Here is an 18,051-nt window from a genome sequence, read left to right on the forward strand (position 1 = left end):
AATGATTTAGCAAAGGCAGATTTGGATTGTTTCTTGTTATTGTACATCTCGTGCAGTTATGTAATTTATTTAGATAGTTCATGGTCTGTCATACGATTACTTAAAGAAATATTCTGGGTGCTTATCTCTTTGAAATTAGGGTAGACTTCATTCTTACAATGAAATCAGTTATACCCAAAAGACTTAAAAGGAAAATGAATATCTAATGGTATAGACATTTATACAAGCGTTTAGATAGTGAATTTCGTTTAATATAATCATTTGTTCACAGCTGAAGAGTTGCGAGCGCTACGAGAAGAATTCACCCACCACCAAGAGAAAATAGATGAGTATTATTCGATTATGAAAGAGGTTCATGAAGGGGATGATAGCGCAGAAAGTAAGTTGACCTATGTATTGTTTTTTAACTTCGTGAAGAAATGTACCGTTACTAATATTTTCATAAGTACCTTGACCTTTCCTAAAGAGGTTAAGAAAGCTGAGAGTTGGTAATTTTTACTTTCATATTTACCACAGTTAAAATGTGCTCACTTCTTCACCACTGCATACGACGGAAATGTGTCCCGTAGTATTTCACTAATTTCCTCATAAATTTGTTTCTTCGACTTTCCCTGGTGGAACAAACATTTGATGACAGCTCTGATCTCAGTGTTCGTGAAATTCGCTGGTTGGGCACAGATGATCACTTAAGGGGCCTAAGAAAAACAATGAGAATTTCGTTATTAATATGAAAATTTGTATTCGTACATACACAGATATTTTCTTTAAAATTACAATATCACCGTTCTTCCTGCACTCTTTCTGAGTTGGGTTACGAATTTTTCAGTAGCCCGTCGTAATGTGTGTTACATCGCAATTTTTTGCTCTCTTGAACTTGTACTCATGCTACAGCACAGGTGAAACAAATAAAATAATATTTATCTTCATTTCAGTATCATTTATCAATGAAAAGATTATTTGCCTGTAATAGGGCTTGAATTTCGTATGAAGGTCAAGTTGACCCTTTACAGCGATTTTAGGTTAGTCTGCAATTCAGCTGTTCTAGTCTTAATAGATGCGCTACACATGTATCCATTTTCACTAAACTTCCTCTTTCTTCTTTCTTCAGCTTTATATATATATACAGTTTAGGAGATATTATTTTGGAAATGATATTCGTACATAATAAATTGAAGTGTTTTCATTTGAAATGTTTCTTGTGTGGGTAAAGGCTTTTACGGTTCAAAAGAAACTCGCATTGCAGGTGTATTTGTAGATGGTAAGCTAATATACTGTCTGCACAGGACATGCTGGTAGTAGTTTAAAGATCCTCGGATGACATGATGAATGTATGTGAGTGCAGGAATCCATTCTATATTGATCCAATCTGCAATACCAATGTGTCTATTGTGCAATTAAATAACGTGCGTAGTTGTATAGTAGGCCTCCGAGAGACAAGGTGATCGCTTCGTACAACTAACCTTGTGTGAGTCGTGTTAGTGCTCTCATCGGTTGCAGAATTTTTAGTAGGAAAGATCTTAATTTTAAAAATAAATTCTACTTTTCAATCGGAAATAAGTATATGTAAGTAATATTTTCACGAAGTGTCAGCTACATTTATGTTGAAACACGGGACATCTCGGTCCCACCTACTAAAATGGTCGTAATTTAGTAACCCCAAATAATAATAAAAGTCAGTAGAGAGTTGTTTCTCTTAGTTAAGGAAGGCAAACACCATCCGTAATTAATAATGTCTTCATACTCCTGTAAAAACTGTGCCAATAAAACAAATTTCTATCTGGTTCCAGTTTTCTGTAGTTACAATTTGGAAGTACTGTATACTGAACTGTCCAAAATTAACTGAACTTACTTGTACAAATATACTAACGTTAAGGATTCTACTAACCAATTATATTGGATTATTTATGAGATTATAGATAGATGAATACCACACAAAATAAAATCCAGTAGAAATTACTCATGTTAGTTCACAAAAGAAATAATAAGGAAATTCAAAACCAAACTTTATCACTATTCATAAATACGTAAGGAAAATGCACATACTCAGCTTCATCGCGAGGAATTCTGTCGATTAAGAAGAAAAATAAAGTGCGATATAGTTACTGCTTACAACTTGCACACACAACCGCAAAAGTATTTCTCCCCTAAGTGCTCTAATTCCATTACTTGGGGTCCAGGTAGTTTGCAGTTGTGAGAACGCCTAAATAGATGCAACCCAACTTACACCAAACTTTCCTCGGTGTAGTCAGATATTTAAGCAGGTAAAATTGTAAAAATAGGTGGCTAACGAAACAATTCTCCATTCTAAGATGAATCTCTATGGTTCGGATCCTGTTTTCCAAAGAACATCATATATTAATCTCAATATTGCTGTGTATGTAATGTACTATTTCTTTATATACTGTATGTTTAGAGAAATAAAAATACTGACCACGCATGAATCAGTAAATGCTTGAAAGTAGCTGAAAATATAAATCTAGAACAACTGCTGGAAATAAGTTTGTAAATGATTGCCTCCATTGAGAGACCTTCTCCAGTTCTCCACATTCCAACATCTTTTTCTTTGTGAAGGAGAGAAGATCTTGCTTGTCGCACTGAGTATGCATTGAAATTGAAACATTTGAAAAAGTTTGAACCCGGCTGAGATTTGAACCCGGATCCGCCAAATAGAAGTTCAATGAGCTAACCATTTACCTACCGCGTCACTTCATCTTTCATCTAAACTATTAGATAGTTCAAATCATTGCATGTAAGACTATACACAAAATACTAATGCTTGTATAAGCATACGTTCCTTATGAGTTTCACAATGACTTACTCGAGATTTCCTTCTTTAACTCAAAAACAAGTTATATAGACCTTCGTCAATGAGAAAAATATCACGAAACGTTCTTCAAGTTGAAACTACCTCATCGTTTTTAACTGGTTCCGATTTACATTACTACTACTCTTCCTCACCGTAACTTTTAATTTGCAAAGAAAAGCCGGTAGACATTATTTTCGCATTTTTTGAATTGCATCAACACGTGTAGAAAAAGAAAGTTCTATGTTTATGTTCCGTAACTACTAGTTTATTTTCTTATCTTTGTATGAGGAATTTGTGGTAGATTGGCAAGTTATAAAATTCGTATGGCAGAGAGACATGTTCGAATCCCGTCGTGGCAATTATTTTTCTTAAGTGGAAGGTATTGTTTACGTAATTGCTATTCTAAATCTGTTATTCCTTTATTATTATTATTATTATTATTATTATTATTATTATTATTATTATTATTATTATTATTATTATTATTGGGAAGTTTAGATTTGGCTACATATTTTATATTATATGAAGTTTTTGATTATTCAATTTGAAGTCAATGTCGATATGGAAATGATGAATATGGTATCTGAAATGGTAAATTGCTTAAAACATTAATATTTATAGCAGTAGTAGTAGAAGAAAAAAGAAATAATAGAAACAAGCAATTTCTGTGAAATAATAACCTTTGTTTTTGATCAGTCGTATTTTTGACTTATAATAACGATATGCCTTACGTATTCATCAATTATTCGCTAAACACGTTACATTCCCATACAGTACGAATCAAGGTTAATACGGCTGGCGTCATCTTGTAGGCCACTGTTCTATTGCGAGTGCACTGAAGAAAGTCGTATCAACACTTAGACGGAGAGAAATTGAATATTTTCTATGTTATCTTACATTGGAAGTATGGACATTGCAAATGATAAAAATTTCCTTTAATTACCCAACGGCAATCAAACTGGACCACTGGAATGTGAAACTAACCCTTATCCCACTACTCTAAGACATCGCTGTCAAGTAAGAGGGGGAAAACTTGGTGTGAAGTGTCTTAAGCAAATTGCACACTTTTACCATTTCAGTGTTGTAAAACTCTTGTTTCGGTCATAATAAAGTAGAGAGAGTTATGCAGAAACAATAGTCAAGAGAATTCAAATCTAAACTGTCAAAGTAAATTGTTGAAAATGAATGATTGAAGTAGTATTAGTGGATGTTGTTGCAGCATTTAGATATGAGGAAGTTTAACGTGCTGCTTGAGCATCGAGGCTAATGTTATGTGAAACTACAGCTTAAATATATCTCTTCGAGTATTCCTTTATAATTATATTCTTTCACGAGCCAGTAATATACATTGCAGACTGTCGAGTTCAACGTTTTATCCAGGTAACTCGATATATGGGAAATAAAACTCTAACCGTTGGCCCTCGAAGACGTGATGTGTGGCCGAAACACTCAAACGTACTTTATGGAAGTTTTTTTTTTTTTTTTTTTTTGTGTGTGTGTGGGGGGGGGGGTGCGTTGGTGAACCCGCCAATCTTTATAGGTCGATCGGCTACAGAGCAGCACTCTGAGCAATTTTTGCAAAGCGAGCATTTTTTAGTGGTTGCTCGAAAAGTTTTTTACTTTTAACGCGTGCAGGACCATTATAGGGGTCCCCCGCGAGTTCTTTTGACTCCGCTCGTTTATACGGATACAGCCGGTTTGTGTGTGTAAAGTGTGTGCTCAGACTGAAAAATTTCGTTTCTCGATCGGTGTGTATTCCGACACAGTACCATCTACGTGTGTATTCCAAGCAGGAACTAGAGCAATTCAAACTCCCAACGGCTGCGTTCACCATTGTTGCCAATCAAGTATTTGTTGAAACGTTAAAGAAAAATAGCAACTACAGCAAGGAATTTTTCACAGTAAGAACTCGGATATGAATATTACGTAAAAATAACCCTATGCTTAAAATGCTTTTTTTACTAGAGCTGAGGAGAGGGAGACGTGTGTATATAAAAATATATCAATATATATAAAATTGAAAATCACTATGTTTATGACTTTAAATCTGCTGAACCGCTTGATCGATCTCGATCAAATTTGTAACATGGATGAGGTTCAAGGCCGGGCTGGTTTTAGGCTATTCACTTTGATGGTAAAAGTGAGGGGGGAGGGGGAATGGGCATAAAAATAAATAAAACTTAATAACTCCCGAACCACTCAACCGATCTTGATCAAATTTTCAACATAGATGAGGTTTAGGCCTGGGATTTTTTCTATAATTTTAAATTGACTGAGCAACGTATGGGAGGAGAAGGAGGGGGAGGTATATAAAAATCAATTTATATAAGACTGAAAGTGACTATTTTTGTAACTTAATAAATCTTGAACTATCCGACCGATCTCATTCAGAGTTTCAACATACATGAGATTCGGATCTGGAAATATTTTTGTAATTTCACTTTAACGGTAGATTCTAGGGAAGGGGGTGGGGAGGGGGACATGAATAAAAATTAATAAAACTAATAACTTTTGAACCACACAACCAATCTCGATCAAATTTTCAACATGTATGAGGGTCGGGCCTTGGGTGCTTTTAATCGTTTCACTATGACGAGCCAGTATAGAGGAGGGGAAGGGGGAGATATATGTAAAAAAAAAAAAAATAAATAAAAAATAAAAATGACTGTCTTTGTGACTTCATCACTCTTGAATCACCCGACCAATCTAAATCAAATTTTCAACATGCATAAGGTTCGGATGTGGAAAGATTTTTGTAATTTCACTTTAACGGTAGATCCTAGGGAAGGGGGTTGGGAGGGGGACATGAATAAAAACTAATAACTTTTGAACCACCCAACCAATCTCGATCAAATTTTCAACATGTATGAGGGTCGGGCCTTGGGTGCTTTTTATCGTTTCACTATGACGAGCAAGTATAGAGGAGGGGAAGGGGGAGATATATGTAAAAAAAAATGACTGTCTTTGTGACTTCATCACTCTTGAACCACCCGACCAATCTAAATCAAATTTTCAACATGCATAAGGTTCGGATGTGGAAACATTTTTGTAATTTCACTTTAACGGTAGATCCTAGGGAAGAGGGAAAGGAGGGGAACGTATGAATAAAAACTAATAAAACTAATAACTTTTGAACCACCCAACCAATCTCGATCAAATTTTCAACATGTATGAGGGTCAGACCTTGGGTGTTTTTTATCGTTTCACTATGACGAGCGACCATAGGGGTGAGGGAGGGGGAGATATATGTAAAAAATAAAAATGACTGCCTTTGTGACTTTATCACTCTTGAACCATCCGACCGATCTCAATCAAATTTTCAACATACATGAGTTTTCGGGCAGGGATTAAGGATACTCACTTTGACGATGCAACGTAGGGGAGGGGGAAGGAGGAGAAATTTAAAAATGATCAAAATGACCAATATTAGTGTTGAATCCATAGTTTTCGGGATCGATGAGAGAAACAGTGACACTTCTGATGCTGTAACAATCCAAGTTCAGCCCTGATAGTTGAGGAGGAGGAAGTTGCAACGTAGGGGAGGGGAATAAACATTAAAAATGATCGGAAATGGCTAATATTAGTGTCGAATCCATAGTTTTAGGATTTGCTGAGATTAACAGTGACAATTTTGACGCCGTGTGCCGCAGCACGGTTGAGGGGAGGAGGAGTTGTATATAATAATGATTGAAAATGACCAATATTAGTGTCTAATCCATAGTTTTCGGGATCATTATGATGAACAGAGACATTTCCGATCCGGTTTAAATCCAAAATCAGCTCCACAAGTTGAAGAAGGGGGAGAAAGAGATATATTAAAAATGGTCGAATATGTCCACTATCAGTAGAATTTATAGTTTTCTGGGTCGCTTAGATGAGCAGTGATACTTTCGATCCCGTTTAAATTCAGATTCAAACCTTCAACTTGATTGAGGGGGAGTAAAACGTTGAAAAATGGTCGAAAATGACAGATATTAGTGCTCAATCCACATTTTTGGGGTCGCTCAGATGGACAATGATACTTCCGATGACATAGGCCGCAACGTGGGGGAGGGGGATATAATGATTCGAAATTAGTGTTGAATCTATAGTTTCTGGGATCGCCGAGATGAAAAATGACACTTCGTATGGTGTTAATTCCAAATTCAGCCGCGCGTCTTCTGAGAGGGGGAGAGGGAAATAAAAAATAACCCATATTAGTGTCGAATCCATAGTTTCCTGGGTCACTGAGATGACCTGTAACACATCCAATGCCGTGCCGCACAACATGAAAGAAGAGGAGGGGGATATATATATATATATGTTCAAAATTATCCGACACTAGTGTCTGATCCGTAGTTTTTAGGGTCGCTGAGATGAAGAATGACACTTCCGATCCCGTTTGAAACCAAACTCAGCCCCGTAGCTTGGGAGATAATGAAATGATCGAAAATGATTAATATTAGCGTCGAATACGTGGTATTCGGGATCGCCGAGGTGATCAATAATCTTTCCGATGCAGTTTAATTCGATGCCATTAAAAACGAAAACAGCATATTTCACGGGTACAGAACACATGAGACACGGAATTGTGCATTTAAATTTTCATTTCACCCAGCGAAGCGGCTATATACTAGTAAAACCTCATAACTTTGGAATCACCAAACCGATCTCATTCAAATTTTCAACATGGATGAAGTTCGGACCTGGGATGACTTTTATCATTTTAGTTTGACGGTCCAATGTAGGGAGGGGAAGAGGGTGTATCAGACACCAGTCTTAGACATTTTTCTCAGCTTCTAGTGCACGTAGACGCTGGAAACAAAAAATGAATGACCAAATGGTACATGAAGAATCAAATGGTGATACTTCCATATCCAGTGGCGTAGCGGGAATACACCAAGGGGGTTAACACCGAAATTTTTAATGGAAAATGGTATCAATTTCGATTTTTTAGAAGTAATATTGAAAAAGAATTAACTTTTACGGGAAACACTTTTCGTTAAATTCTACGGTTTCGGATCTACGTCTATTATTTGTTGTATTGCTACTATCAGACAACCCGGTAAACTCATTTTTCTGTTCATAGTGCACGGAGACACTTCAAACAGAAAATGAATGACTAAATCGTATCTGAAGAATAAAATGGTGATACTCCCATATCCAGTGGCGTAGCGGGAATGCATCAAAGGGATTAACTCCAAAATTTTTAATGGAAACTGGTATCAATTTCGACTTCTTTGAAAGTATTACTGATAAAGAAACAACTTTTACGGGAAACACTTTTCGTCATATTCTACGGTTTGGTATCTACTTATGTTATTTGTTGAATTGCCACTTAAGACCAATTACCATCTCACTCATTTTCCTCTGTTCGTAGTACACGCAGACACTTCAAACAACAAAAAACTGAATGACCAAATCGTACGTGAAGAATTAATGGTGATGCTTCTATATCAATTGGCGTAGCGGGGATACATCCACGGTGGTCAACTCCAAAATTTCAAATGGAAATTGGTATCAATTTCGATTTCTTTGGAAGTATTATTGAAATAGAAACAACTTTAACGGGAAACACTTATCGTTAAATGCTGCGGTTTGGGATCTACGTCTGTTATTTGAAGTTGAATTGCTACTATCAGTCCACCGGCACAGGCATTTTTCTCTGTTCGTAGTGTACGTAGACACTTAAAAAAAAAAAAAAAAAAAAAAAAAAGGATTCAAACTGGACCAGTAGTGTGCGTTGTGTATGCTGACATCTCCATTACTCTTGAAGGTTGCTACATCCGTCCACAGAATGTCCCGGTGGAAACATGGGTTTCCTGGCACTCATCCACTGACAAAACTAGACGGATATGTAAATCTTGTTCTCGGAGTTCCTGATTCAGATGAACATGGTCAAAATGGAGCACGTTGTTGAGCAGAATCCTCCAAACCGTCATGTTGCTTATCGCAGCATCCCTGGCGAATCGTGTTTTCGAGATTTGGGGAACCACATGGACTGCAGCAAGGATGCCGGGAGACCGTTTATCCTAAACACGGCACCTGATCTGCTGACGTCTTTTGTGTTGAGAAGGGACATGCCCAGTCCTCTGCACATCAAGTGCAAGACGAAACGCTTTCCTCGACTGCCCAGCACGATTGAGAAACCGTTCATCATATAGCCGCGCAGCCTCGCGATAATTCTCCCGACTTCACTCAATACTATTAACATATCAAAAGCTACGATATTCGAAAACATCGTTTGAGTTCCCTCAAGCACACGAAATAATAGGCAATAGGAGCCGAAATCAACAAACATTCAACACTTTATCTTTCAACTACAAACAACAAATATTCAACTGTTTTATATCAGAACTTTTTTTCCGTTTTCTTCTCTTCTTCTACTTTGTCAGATGGCACTTCATTAATGTATTTTTCGCTACTAATAACCATCATACAAAAATTTCTCCCTTTTCACTTCTTTTTGCAGCTTCTTTCCCTCTTAACCCCAGTCTTCACCTGTATCTCATTCTTATGTGCAGGTGTAGCTTTGGCGCACGACACTTTGAACTATTTACATGTAAAATTCAATTCTTTGTATTGACAGGCATGTTTATAAGGAACAAATGGCGACAGAATGAAATACGAAGTAATACTCTGTATTATAGGTTTACAAGTGTAGTGTTCTAGTATAAAATGATCACAAGTGATTTACGCCGGATATAATAAGTGAGTGTATATAAAAGATGGCACTATTAGATGTTATTTTCCACTGGCAGCATATTTTTGCACAATGTAAAAAACCTGTATTTTATATGTTCAAGTGCAACGTTACTGGAAAAAAATTACAAGTGCTATTGAAATTCGTACCATTGACAAAACCCATTTCTTTTCATCTTGGCTTGCGCACATATCCCCGACTGCTGACAGACTTGTTCCTTTCGGACGCATTCCCGCGCTAGCGTACGGACCCACCAGCTTTATTCTTCCCTGACCCGAGTGGATAGCATTCGTGTTTTAATGGCCACCTAAGGCAGGTTGGTTTGAGTTTTTGCACTATAATATTTAATTATTCATCCCTGTATTTTATCTATGCCAAGTGAGACATTTTCATGTCGCCAAGGGAAACCTTTTAGGGGATAATAAGAAGGAAATTAGTAAAAGAATTATAAGTTTTAACAATTGTTTCTAGTGGTGCGCCAAAAGTAAACTTGTACGCATTCCTTTTCTCTCTGACTCTCTTTTTCACCTGTGTTTCAGACTTCCATCCATCATCTTTTTGTATCATTTCTTTATACTTATCCTCTACATCTTTTTTCTTGACTAATCACTTTATATCTTCACCTTTTCTTTTATTTTTACACATTCTTATTATTTTACTATCTACATTTCTGTATTGTTTTCTTCTGTTTCTTTCTTTCGTAACTTTATTTTCTGTTCTCACCTGTTTACCATATTTGTTTTGGACTTCTGTTATTTGTATTCTTTCGTTCTATTATTGTTGACCTTGTACGTATTCCCTGACTCATACTAAGGTATTCCATTTCTACTACCTGTTTGTCGGTGTGTCGGTGTGTCTACAGACCTGATTCCTCTGTTATCGATTTTCTGGTTCAAGATTCTCGTGTTTAACCTCTGAATTTCGTTTTACCAATTAAATTCGATTAATTATTAGTGAACATATTTTCTTCTCTGTATTGGCTACCTGAATGGAGCTTAACATAAAATCTCCACTGAACTAAAATTTCGTTCATTTTCTACATTCGTATTTGCTTCTGTCATCTAATTCTTCTGTAATTCAGTAAGGATGAAGATCTTGTCTTCCTTCTGAATATCTTCATCAGGCAACTCATTGATTCTTCTTATGTACCTATTTGTATACCTTTTGGACAATAGTGTGCAAAATGATTATATTCGTTGCAATCCCTACATTGTGCGCTCCTAGCTGAACATTGATATCTAAAATGTTTTCCACATGCTACACAACCATATTGATAACATCCATATTTTCCTGTGATTGTTTCAGAACGAAATCTATTGATTTTATATAGTTTGTCCTGGTAGATATTTGTATCTTTGGTTGGTCTTTTGCGACATTCACTTATAGCGAGAAAAAATGCTTTTGTACACTGATTTAACAATGCACATCGCATAGATATAGCAAATCATGTAGCAATACTGCAAAGGGAAGTAACCATGTTTTGTGAATTTTATTCAAGAGTGGAAGAAGTGAATCTAGCTGCTCTCACTGTATTATTGATCTTCATTTGGGCCTAATTATCTGTTCTATACTAGCAACCTGTGCTGAATGGATACAAAATCATTGAAAACATGGTCGTCCCTGCATCAGGATTCATAAAACTCGTAGTGCCGTAACAAGGCGGAAGGGTGGTGTAAGGGAGCACTGCCTCCGCCAATTTCAGGAGGGGACTTGACTGGTGTCCAACTTTTTGTTTTGCACAAATTAGTACCTAACTCAAGAGTGCTAAGCATTTTCCGAAAGTAAACCTGGAAATATAAACATGTGAATATTAGTTCACCTTTTTAGGGGAAAGGAGGTAGCCCCAGACATTTTAACACATTGAACTGCCTCTTGGTAAAAAGATGTAAAATTGCACCGAAATAAGCCTGAAATATGGAATGTGAACTTTATTAACAAACTGAACATAAGGACATAAATGCTAAAATAATGAAATAGACAAATGGCAATACAGATCGCTAAATTTCACATATTTGGAATATTGGCGAGCACTAAGGAACACGTAAGATGTTTGAAAAACATCATATTCTACACCTAGAAGGAACAATAAGAAAACCTATCCACGAAGCTAACAGTGGTAGCGTGTAATGGATATCTGTTGAGTCAATTGAGGTGCAGTTTCATGAACCCAGCCATCGCAGGATTCACACTGCACCCAGCATTCATTGAACGTTTCACCATAAATTATACATTTAGTGGGGCTTTCTTGTTAATATTTTCTCGTTGTCTGTGTAGTGGTTCATTAGCTTCTTGTGACCTTACTTTGCTACTTCATTTGCTAAAATCACTTTTTCTTTCAATTTGCCTCTTATATGGAATCGCGCTTTACTCAGTTCTTCTGGTGCGTGACGATTTTCCGTCAATGATTATAACTGTTCACTAATGGAGAGCTCTTTACTAGTTGATGGACGAGTAGATTCTGATTTCTCGGCCATATGTGGAGAACAAGGATTCGCTGCAGACGATAAACAAGAAGTATCCCCATTTTCCTTAACCTCTAATGAAGTTGAACATTGTGGGTCTTTAGAGGTAGATCTAGTGTATCATCTTGCAACACGAATCAAGTTTGCTGAGAGATAGTAGGGTTTGTATTATAAATATCTGAGGGTTCAGTGAATATATTCCGGTGCACGCAAATCTATTGAGAGCAATATCCATGCGACACACGTTTCAATATGCCTCTGGAACAAGTTTAAAGCCGTAAATTAGTTTGAAATAAATAATTGCTAGCTTATTTTCAGATCGGTGTTATGGTTGCAACGACAGTAGCAACTAGAGATGCAAAAAAGCCGGCTTTTTTGAATTTATGTTTTTTTTTCACATAAACAGCCGGCTTTTTTGGGAAAAAACGAAAATTTTGGAAATTTTGGCTTTTTTTATTTTCATGATTTTTCTATCTAAATAGCTTTCTTATAGTATATTCTATAGTTAGATAAGAATTCCATGACCTAAATGCCATATTTCGCTCTGAAATTCATCATCAAGATGGATGGAGCACATGTTTTACGAATTAAAGCTAACATGAAGAATGTAGTATTTGAGGGCAATTTTATAGGCTATTTGACTTTATTTTAACTTTTGATTTATCAACATTTTTTTCTTCTCTAAATCATTTTAGTTTGTCATCCGTGTTTCATTTCTAAGAGCTTAGTACTCTAGCTTCTAGCGCAAAAGTTAAACTTATGTTTTTCTTTATATTCGTCAAAGCGTACGTTTTTCAATATAAATGTCAAACCGTACTTCCACATTTCTGTTATACTGTAGCTGTGCAACGATTTAGAAATAATTTTCCGAATACAATCTTGAATACTAATTTATACAAATAATCAGTAGCGGATTGAGAAAAGTACTTTGGGAGGGGTTTCTCTGATTGTTTCGTTTTCTAAAATGTCCTAATTTTATTTGGGAGGAGCTTGAAGCTTATGAGTACAGGCATAATATTTCGTTTCGTTGATATATTTAGCGATAATCTTCCGAATACAACCTTGAAGATCATTTTATACTGAGAATCAGTGGCGGATTTGGAAGAGTATTTTGAGAGGGGATTTTCTTACTAATGTTTAGTTTTTCTAAACATTCGTAATTTTTATTTGACGGGAGCTTAAAGTTTATGAGTAAAGGCATAACTAATAGATATTTCCTTTGTTTTAGACATTCCGTAATTTTGGGGAACAGGCTTCAGTCCGAAAGAACACCCCTCTAACCTTCGCAAAACAGTCACTGCTGGTAATTAGTAATAATAACGCTAGGAAGTCAGCCAACTCACAGTACACGCACTATTTCTACTTCACAGATAGAATGCAGAAAAGCTTTGTCAAAATGCTCGAATGCTGGGTTGAATCCCGAACTTCCCGATAGAAGCGCAAAAGCTCCACTCAGTCATGTTTGTTGTGCAGTTGTATTTATCTTAACTTAAATATATTCCATAGTCCTTTTTTTTTTGGTGGTGGTGGGGTGGGGAGAGTTCCGTCATGATATGAAGGATGTGAGCCAAGAACATGGTAACCAACAAATTTTCAATTGCTGAGTTATGCAGCAGATAGACAGCAACGCATACCGCTTCGTTCAGTCCTTCATGTATAGTATTATGTGAAAAATCAGCTTTCCAACTTTCAAAATGCATTGTGTAGCAGAAAATCTCTAATTTCTTAAAATAGTAAAATTGTGGGTTACCATGTTCTTCCCTCACACCCTTCATATGTTGAATCGCTCTTGTTAAAAATTCAAAAAACTTGAGGACTGAGTAAACCGTAATGGTGGTTATAGAAAACTATAGCATTTCAAGAATATACAGAACCAAAAGCTCTAGCTGGGCAGCCTTTAAGTGTATCATATAAATCTAAGTATTTCTCTTATGTTTTATTTTAATTTTATTTTGTTCCAAAAAGAGGGTATGGAATATTTTGAAGTAAAAATACTACATAGAATTTTCCTAGTTCTTTGCGTATTTTTAAAAAGAAGTATTTACTTTTAGGGTTGGCTGGTTTACACCAGCTGTTTTTTTTTTTTTCTTTTTCTTAAATAAACAACTGGTTTAAACCAAAAAAAATAAAAAGAACGAAAAATGCGAATCGTGTGAACTTCATGGTGATGTTTTCACACATCAAACAATCTGCATTAGTTTTATTTCCTTTTCACCTTTTAATCAAGGTGTCCCATGTTCAATTCTCGGTTGAACCACAACCCTTCTTTCATGCGTAAACAAAGTAGCGGTTCGGATGTCACTTTAATCCTTGATAACCTCGGTATTACGTAAGGATGTTAAGCCTGAACATACGAAACGAAACCAAATTGTATATTTCTGCATGCCTGAATGCCTGTTATTTTATAAAGAAGCCAAGGTTGCTTAAATATATTGATAGTGGCATAATTTATCGATTGCCTACGTAGCTTCCAACATTAGCTTGGATTGGACTTTCAATGATATGTACGTACTAAATTTGTTATTTAATACCTCAGTTTTAGCGTATTGATTATGATACGTTGACCTTTAAATTTTACATGCAAAGCAATAACAGGATTTTTCTGTTTTTGTTTTACATTTAGAGTAATGACGGGATTTTCCCGATGGCTAGGATGGGAGTTTCTCTATTTAAGAAATTTAGTGACCGGACTTCTTTAAGCTTATGCGACCTCTTCCAGCATAACCCTGTTGTTGCATAATAACACCAAGGCGAAACAAACTTATTTCCGTCAATATGTAATATAAATACATAAAGCAAAGTATCTAAACCCAAAAAACCTGATTTAAGCCAAAAAAACAACCATGGTTCTTCCCGACCCTGCTTACTTTTATATATAGGAGATTAAAAAATTCTTATTATATACATTGGTTAATCCTTTGGAATTCATAATGTAAATATGTTGAGAAGTAAAATTGTTTGAAATATCTTTTCGAAATTCATGGTTTATTTTCGAGGTTTTTTATTATTATCGGCATCAGCCACTAATTAAATGACTTTTTGTGTTATAGAGAAGCGAAACAAAATCTGCTTTATCAATTTAAAGCAGAATTTTGAAAAAAAGCCCAAAATTTCCCAAGCAAAAAAGCGAAGCAGAAAAAACCGAGTTTTTTTTTTTCAAAAAAGCCGTTTTTTTCCGAGGCCTTGCATCTCTATATTATAATAATTATTATTATTAATGAATAGGATGTTGCAATTAGGTTTTGTTCCATGAAGTTGGGAAGCCAACTACGAAATCTCATAGGTAGTTATATAATGCTTATATGAATCATTTAGTAGCATTTGAGTTTCGCAATAGTTCGTAAGGGCAGTGAGTCTAAGCAAGGGCAAGCCGGTAGGACAGAAAACCGAGAGAACAATGGTGCATACGTAGAAGCCAGGGATCAAGTTTTGTTGGTCACTAATTTTGGATTCCAATGGTCTCGACATTCTCTCATTAAATTAACAGTTGAATCCCTTGGGAGCAAATATATGGATTTCATGGAGAGACCGAAGTAATATATATATATATATATATATATATATATATATATATATGTAAGAGTACTGTAAATATGTGATGACAGACGGATAAAAAAAGTTGTCAAAAAAGTGAATGCATAGATTTTTGCTAACCATTCGCATTAAAATTGAAAACATTGCGTATTAGAATAAGCTATGGTTTGTTTCATAGTTACTACGGATAAAATACTAAAATAGATAAATTGATTCGATTAGGCAAATAAATTATAATATTCCAGAGCAACAGAAGTTTTAAGTGATGCAAGATTACGACGTTCAATAGTATATTAGTCATATTATATGAACTAATAGTATATTAGTTCAATAGTATAATAGTATATTTGTGTGTTGTTGCTAAGTGTTAATGCAAGTAACATGATAACGTCTTAACGTTTTAAAATCCCTCCCTTGTCAATTTTAAACTTACTGCCTGTTTCGTTTTATTGTTTTATATTATATCTTGTTTTGCAGTATTCTTGACGTTTAGTACTTCATTTTCGACGTTATAACAAAAATATTAAATTCGATGGTACGAATAGTTGAGTTAAGTTGATTTTGTGTTTAACGTCCCTTTCAGCAGTGAGGCTATATGAGACGGGACCTACTGATTAAAATGGAATCCGAATTACATGAGCTTCCGCCGGGAACCTGGGTCTCCCACCTGGTATGAATAATGTATCTTGTTTCGGTGTTTCTTGTAGGCATATAATATTGTTCTCCCGCTGGCTTTGTAGCTGGCACGTGTCTCTTCGGTCACATTGTCTCATGGAAGCAATTATAAAATCTGAACTATTATAGTGGTTCGGATTCCACCTTGAACTATAGGTCTCCCTCTCATACAGCCTCGGTGCAGAAAGAAACAATAACCTTCATAACAGATATAACCCTACTTTAGTCTCGCCATTCCATTTCAAAATGAAATGAAATCTTACAGTTTAACGTCCCACGATTATGCCCGTTAGGTTACGGGAGGCGATGGCTAAGGCAAGTGAATGGTGATGGAATAATTAGTGGAATGAGAATGTGAAAGGAAATGGGAGTACTCCGAGAAAACCCATGGAAACGATGTTGTCCACCACAAACTAACTTCCCCGGGGGATTGAATCAATGCGCTATTCCATTCGAAATGAAATGAAATGAAATTTTTAGTTTTACATCCCTTGGTTATACTCTATAGCTTATAATACACGTGTGATTAATGAGGGTGAAAGATTATGAAATAATTGGTGCAAAGGAAATGTGGAAGGAAATTGGAGGACCCAAGAAAGTCAACAGCATTAATCCATGTGTTTCATTTGTTACAAAGTTAACTAGTGTTTAAAGCAATTGCTCTAATTGCATTGCTCAAATTTACTCACTGAACTCGCATTTTACACATTTTACACACAATATCTTTGTTTGTTTGTTAGTGTCTTCGTTTGTTACATTTACTCGTTTTGCAAATGCCCAGTTGGTTTGGGTGCTCACTTGTACGTACCCAGTCAAGGACGAGATACTGCATTCTGATGCCTCTGGAAATGTAGTTTTATCGATGACGCAACTTTTGGGAGCGTATCAGGAAAATAGCTCCATTAATAAAGCAGATATGAATGCATACTCGGTTTTCCTATGGCCCAGCTCGCATACACCTTTTGTAGGGTAGACAAACAGAGGTGTGTGTGTGTGTGTGTGTGTGTGTGTGTGTGTGTGTGAGAGTGAGAGAGAGAGAGAGAGAGTGAGTGAGTAAGGCAGAAAAAGAAAACTGATAATGTAAACAACACGAAACTCAAGCTATCCCATGCTGAAAGCATCGGGGGACCAGCGATGGGCAACTAGCAACCTCTCGACAAATATTAGATGCCCCGCAGCGACGATCCGCCGTTGCCCCACTTCCGTTTTGAAAATTGTACCACCAACGTTCCATTAGCGGCAGAGACGCGACGAAAGGCCAATGGACCACAAAATTACTCCCCCAAAATATGTTAAATCACCTATATGCGTGATTTGTTTACATTACTGTGAGTAAAGAACACTTAAAAAAGCTCCCGAAAGCAGAGCAGATAGAATATCCAGAATCATAGGCCTATTTGTGTTCCGTCAGTTTTTGCTAAAATTTATGGACATATAGTGTACTCACTTGTTAAAAAACTTTCAGCAGGCCTTATCAGAATTTCAACATAGATTTATACCTTGGCACTAATCTTTCAATAGTAACTGAATTTATAGCCCTGGCAGGGATACGCGGTTGAATAGGTGTAACAGCTTTTTCAAGTAGACATTCTGAGAGTTTTCCTGGGTTTTTCTCATTCACACCAGGCAAGTACCGGGTTAGTATCTAACATACAGGTCTCTGGCCGCTTCCCTCCTTCTCCATTCCCTTCCCAAGATAGTGTGCTCGCCGGCGAATATCATTCTTCATACTTGACTCGCTTAAGGCCATAATGCCCAGAAATATGTATAAATAAATAAAATAAAATGAATTTATAAGAAACTCATGAAGGAAGCCAAGATAATGCTTTTTATACTGATTTTAGCAAAGCTTTTAACACTGTTGAACGCAATATTTTAATTTCCAAACTAAA

At 36.1% G+C, this 18,051-nt stretch overlaps 1 protein-coding gene across 2 annotated transcripts in view; it reads left to right on the forward strand.

The window, feature by feature from the left end:
- LOC145686362 (alpha-2-macroglobulin receptor-associated protein) overlaps positions 1 to 18,051 on the forward strand; it is a 102,242-nt gene that overhangs the window by 49,918 nt on the left and 34,273 nt on the right. Inside the window, exon 4 of one of the 2 annotated variants that reach the window (XM_081759622.1) lies at positions 272 to 379. The exons of the other annotated variant lie outside the window; for it this stretch is intronic. Coding sequence (XP_081615748.1) covers positions 272 to 379 — 108 coding nt within the window. The remainder of the gene's footprint in view (positions 1 to 271; positions 380 to 18,051) is intronic. 2 annotated transcript variants of the gene reach the window in all.

Source organism: Thermobia domestica, chromosome 5 (genome assembly GCF_964235325.1).
Source record: "Thermobia domestica chromosome 5, izTheDome1.hap1.1, whole genome shotgun sequence".
Classification (NCBI taxonomy): Eukaryota; Metazoa; Arthropoda; class Insecta; order Zygentoma; family Lepismatidae; genus Thermobia; species Thermobia domestica.